Source organism: Rattus rattus, chromosome 12, assembly GCF_011064425.1.
Source record: "Rattus rattus isolate New Zealand chromosome 12, Rrattus_CSIRO_v1, whole genome shotgun sequence".
Taxonomy (NCBI): Eukaryota; Metazoa; Chordata; class Mammalia; order Rodentia; family Muridae; genus Rattus; species Rattus rattus.
In genome coordinates this window covers 21,497,789-21,503,788 of record NC_046165.1, presented here as the reverse complement: position 1 = coordinate 21,503,788, position 6,000 = coordinate 21,497,789, and the positions used below count along the sequence as shown (strand labels likewise).

Below are 6,000 nucleotides of genomic sequence, written 5' to 3'. Positions count from 1 at the left end.
ACTGAAGCCGTGCTTGGCAGCAAGCACCTTCCGCACTGTGCCACTTTGCTGACGCTATTTAGAACACAAAAAACTGCTTATGCTATCTGTAACTTACTTTCCTTTTTTACCCACCCCTCACAGAGTCCCTCCTCTCACTCCCCCTCCTTTTCTCCTCTGAGAGGTTGGTACCCATCTCTCCCTGGGTATCCCCATCTTGACACATCAAGACTCTGCAGTGTAACTTACTTTCAAATCCATGAACAATAAACCATATATGTATTTACTGTCTACTCACATTTTAGAGGTCAGTTGTCATTTAGAACGACTCAGAAGACTACTTACTGGAGTGGTTTGAGTTAAGAAAGATGACCCTCATAGGCTCAAATGACTGAATTCGTGGTTCCCAGCCAGTGGAACCATTTGGAAAGGATTAGGAGATAAAGCACTGTTGGAGGAGGTCTGACCTTGGTAGAGTAGCTGTGCCTCACTGAGGGTGAGCTTAAAGGTTTCAAAAGCCCACACCAAGCCCAGTTTCTCTCCACCTACTGATAGTGGATCATGACGTAAGCAGCTCTGCCAGGCCTGCCTGTCACCATGCTTCCTGCGGTGATGATCATTGACTAGCTACCTCTGGAGCTGTAAGCAAGCCCTCACATAAGTGCTTCTTCTACAATATAGTTGCCTTCGTCATGGTGTTTTATCATGGCAATGAAATAGTAACTAAGATTTTTTTTTCACATAAACATGAGAATTAGAGAATAGCTTATTCTGCAACAGATAATCATTTGTTAATCATTTGCAAATATAATAACTATCAATAAAGAAGATGAGGTACTAACTTGTGTATGTTTCTACTTACTGTAAGAGATTTCCACAAAAGACATACCTGGCTGAGCTTTTCCATATGTCCCACTAAAAGAGGGAAACGATGAACTAGTGTTGACTCATTCTCTGTGCTGACTTGCTTAACTATTGATCGCAGCAACACTTCGCCATCATATGCAATAGGGAAGAGAGAAGTCAGCTTCACAGATGTGTGACACAGAGCTGACATAACAGCTGCCAGGAGCCGGCTACTAGATGTCTTAAAGTTTGCTTCCTGGATATCCTTTTAAGAACAAAAGTAACCCTTAAAACTTCACCAGTGTAAACCAAGTTTCTTTATACATACCAAAGTACATATTACTACTCAGTCATTTAAGTGGCTTTAATACTGGATAATACTACATTGATACATCACAACAAAATTAAACCAGTAATTAAATCATGTTCTTTCTAGCATTATTTTCAATGTGTTAAAGGACTGCCATTAGAATCTATCAAACACAGTCTGTAAGCAATGAAACTACTTTACACAAAAATAAACAATACGAATTGCACTTTTGTAATACCATTTTACACCATTTTACTCGGGTCATAGAATTATGTTATCATGCACCAGTTTATATAGAAATCTTAGCTCAACTGTCTATTTTTTCTGATTGCTTAAAACTTATCAACCAAGGAAATCCTAATTAAAAAAAAAATCATACATACACTACTTAGCTCTTCAAATATTTGTGCCATCAGTGAAGCATAAAAATACAGCAATATGTCAGTTTGAACCAATGTTGCAAAAGCTAGCCTAGCCAGGCAATACTCTTCTAAGGAACCACTGGTAGAATAAATACACGATCCTTCTTACATGGATCAAAGTACACTGGGATACCACTGTGGTGAAGAATCAGGAAGAACACGGTAAATAAAGACTTGAAGCGATCAATTCCGTTATAATATTAAATGAAAGTGGCGAGAACACATAATATGTGTTCCCAAGCTTGAGGGAACATTCAAGACTTCAAGGTTTAGGAGGATTTTAGCTATAGCTTGTTCTACAACACAGTATACTGCGTTCCAAATGAAGGAAGTATTCAATATTATTTTAGCACCAAGTAAGATGTCAGTTACAGACTGTGCTTACGATCCTTTATCAGGTTAGATGTTTCACTACATTCTTGTTTACAAGTTTTTATTGCCGATTAACTGCTAACTCTGGTGAATATATTTTGAATAGCTATTGAAAGTATAGGATGATTTTCTCTTCATTTAGTTAATATCATGAACTCTTTTTTTATCTCCAGAACTGGAAACTGAACTCTGTTAGTGGTAGGAAAGCACTTTACCACTGAACCATATATCAGAACAATTAATTCTATTGATTTAGATGTTAATCCTGCATTTCAAGGTAACACTACCCTATTCAAGATTTTGAACTCAATAGTATTATAAGAATATATGTGTGTGTCTTAGTGGTATTTGTCCAATATTTATTCCCACAATATCAGTTAGGTTTTGGCATATCATTAGTTATCAGTTCCCTTTTCTGAATGAGTGTTAAAGATGTTATTTCTTTACAAATGTTTTAAGAATGTATGAATGACAATATCCTAGTTAGGAATTTTGTTTGTAACAAATTTTAAAGAATGAATTCCACTTTTTTAATGGACAAAAGGTAATTAAGATCCTCCTTTTCTCCTTACTTTTGAGTTAAGGTCTTGCTAGGTAGCCATGATTGGCCTGGAACTTACCATGTACACTATACTCATTAAACGTGCATCGGAGTGTTTTTCCTGCGTGTAAGACTGTGCACCACTTGGGAACCTGAAAGCTTCAGAAAGCCAGAAGAGGATGTGTGCCACGGTGGAACTAGAGTACAGGTGGCTGTGAGTCCCCATGTGGGCACTGAGCATTGGATCTGGATCCTCTGGGTAAGGGGTCAGCATTCTGAAAGGCCGGGCTACCATCCCTCCCACCCTGACTTTACAGTTTTAATCTCTTAACTTCTGCTGGATTGTCTATGTCTAAGTATATGACTTCTCTTAGCGAATAGTCTATGTGTATTGGAAAAATATACATTCGGTATCTATTTATTATAGTTTATAAATGTCAGTAAGATTAATGTAGGGATGAGATGGCTCCACTCAGCGGGTAAGAACATTTCCCGTTTTTCCAGAGGACAAATATTTTATACTCAGCATTCATATTCAGTAGATAGAACTGCCTAGGACTCCAGCTCCAACCGCCCTCCTCTCCTCTATTTAGTTGCATATATACGTACATATAGATAAAGATATACAAACACATAATTGAAAATGAATCTTAAAGATGACAATCGTTTATATCATGGTTCAAATCCTCTCTACTGCTTCACCTCTGTCTGGCTGTATCACTGACTTCTGCAACATGAATACTAAAGTCTCCACCCATCAGACTCCAGGTCTCCGTCAGCCCCATTGCTCTGCCAGGCATTTGTGAGTGAATGAATGATGTTCACATGACCTTCACTCATTCCCTCTTCCTGTTCTTAGAACAGGAAAGTTGTGCTGGGCCATTTGGAGCTGTGCTTGTTCCCACACTCACTATATTCTTTCTCCCTCCCTCTCAAATAATCTCACCCACAGACTGAAAGAAAAAGTGGGCAGTTACAGAAGCAATTTCTTAAAGTTGTAGCTATAAAAGTTATGCATACCAACTGGATTTCTAAATGGTCACTAGTAATTGATAAGGTAAAAAAAATGAATCAATATTCTTGCAGAATATTAAGCAATATATTTTATTTTCAACCACTACCTTATAAGCTTAACTTACCTGATCCAGACAGTTGAGCAGGTCACAGAGGCAGGCCCACTGTAGTGCAGGGGTCGGGTAGAATGAGTGGAAGCAGGCAGTGAAGGTGTTATGGCACTCCTGAAGGACGGCCTCTAGTAGACTCAAGGGCTGGCTGAGGTATCCCTGAGGGTCATTATCCAACTTCACCATGCAATGATCAACTCCTTCTGATAAAATTTTTCTTAACAAAGTTCTTGTTTTTCCAATGCACTCAGCTAATTTGTTAGTTTCTTCTACAACTGCTTTTCCTACAGCTTTGAGAAGATTAAAACATGCCAATAAGCCAAAGTGTATAAATGATAATAATAATTCAGTCATTTATTATAAAATAAAAGTCAAACACCGAAACCCAGAAATAAAACTGCTTAGAGATTAAGGGTGCTACAAAATGATTTTTTTAATCAACATAGAAAAAAAAAGAACTGACATTAATACTGAAGTCTAAGCTATTGGTTGAAACTTTTCTATTTTAAAAAAAAAAACCTTAAAAGTTACATTTTTCTGTCTTAATTTTAGGAGCAACTTAAAGGTATTTTAGGATCTTAAACATTTGACTATCTCCATAGCGTTTTCCCAATACTTGAAGTTATTTTTCAAGTTATTTTAAGAATTTGCCTGACCTGATACGGGGTATATTTCGCAGGTGTAGACACGCAATAACCGCAGACAGCAGGTCCCCACGAAGCGTAGTCGCTCTAAATCAAGGAGTGTGGCAGTGAACTGGAACCCCTTCAGCCCTCTAAGCTCTTCGACTCCTAAGACTAAGGTCGTCCAGCTCCAGTGAAGAATGCTCAACAGTGATTCAAAGCACTCCTGTCAGTGCGAGAGGACAGTCAGTTCACATGACAGCACAGTTGGACTGTGAACCGAGAATGGGGTCTGCACTGCACAAGTTAAGTTACAAGTTAGAGAAAGGTCTGAAGGGGCTGAAGGGGCTTGCAGCCTGATAAGAACAACAGTGCCAACCCACCAGAGCTCCCAGGGACTAACCTACTACCTGAAGAGTATACATGGAGGGACCCATGGTGCCAGCTGCATATGTAGCAGAGGATGGCCTTGTTGGGCATCAATGGGAAGAGAAGCCCTTGGTCCTGCCAAGGCTCAACCCCCAAATATAGGGAAATATCAGTGGGGAAGAGGGGGGTTGGTTTGGGAAGGGGAACACATCATAGAAGAAGGGGGAGGATGGATGGGATAAGGGGGCTTATGGACTGGAAACTGGGAAAGGGAATAACATTTGAAATGTAAATTAAAAAAATCACCTAAAAAAAAAAAAAAAGAAAGAAATTACAGTTGGAGTAAAAGGGAACCATAGTGGAATGCCACTTCAAAGCTTACTTGAACTTCTTGCTGAGTTTTGGTAGCTGAGATAAATACCTGTATATATTTTTACATTTTCCTTTTACCTGCCTAGATAGTTTGTCTTCTAAATGTGGAAAAAAGAAGAAAAAAGAAATGACATAATTTACATGTTTCTTCAAAATGATAAATATATAACAATTTAAAGTAGTTTTAAAATATTATAAATCAGTCATACCTATCTACATATATATATATTTAAATGCATACTTAAAACTATAACCAATTTTTGAGTTGACTAGAAGATAATAACAAAACGCGCTATTTGGATTTTTAAGTTCTCAAGCATGGTTTGGCTCCCCTGAGGTTTTAGAAGGATGTCACACTGAAATGATGGCAAAGACTATAGAATCTCAGAAAGGAGCACATTGCTCCCCAGTGCTCACCAAGGACTAGATGACTACTGATATAATATAAAAAAATGGTAAATTTAAAATAAATGACTGAATACATGTGCTACATAAATAATTTCAATTACCTATTGACCACAAGGCCATTTATAGACACATACAGAAATTACTGAAAATGACAATAACAGTATTGTTTTAATTGGCTACTTTATTTATTTACATTTCAAATGTTATTCCTTTTCCTACTTTTCCACTCCGGAAATCCCCATCCCATCCTCCTTCCCCCTGCATCTATGAGGGTGTTCCCCCAACTTCCCACCCACTGTTGGCATTCCTGTTCCCCGATACTGGGGCATCAAGCCTTGGCAGGACCAAGGGCCTCTCCTCCCACTGATGCGAGACAAGGCCATCCTCTGCTACATATGCAGCTGGAGCCATGGGTCCCTCCATGTGTACCCTTTGGTTGGTGATTTAGTTCCTGAGAGCTCTGGTGGGGTCTGGTTGGTTGACATTGTTGTTCTTCTTATGGGGTTGCAAACCCCTTCAGCTTCTGCAGTCCTTTCTCTAACTCCTCCATTGGGGACCCTGGGCTAAGGCTATGAACATCTGTCTGCCTCTGATTTGTCATGCTCTGATAGAGACTCTCAGGAGACAGCTATAT

General features: G+C 38.9%; 1 protein-coding gene across 3 annotated transcripts in view; it reads right to left on the bottom strand.

Annotated features, from left to right (window-relative positions):
* The window catches only part of Mycbp2 (MYC binding protein 2), a 231,748-nt gene that overhangs the window by 104,505 nt on the left and 121,243 nt on the right, over positions 1 to 6,000 (bottom strand). For all 3 annotated transcript variants that reach the window (XM_032918389.1, XM_032918388.1, XM_032918386.1), the window contains 3 exons: positions 4,251 to 4,443; positions 3,610 to 3,884; positions 869 to 1,090 (listed from right to left, as the gene is read on the bottom strand). In XM_032918389.1, the coding sequence (XP_032774280.1) occupies positions 869 to 1,090; positions 3,610 to 3,884; positions 4,251 to 4,443 (690 nt within the window). The remainder of the gene's footprint in view (positions 1 to 868; positions 1,091 to 3,609; positions 3,885 to 4,250; positions 4,444 to 6,000) is intronic.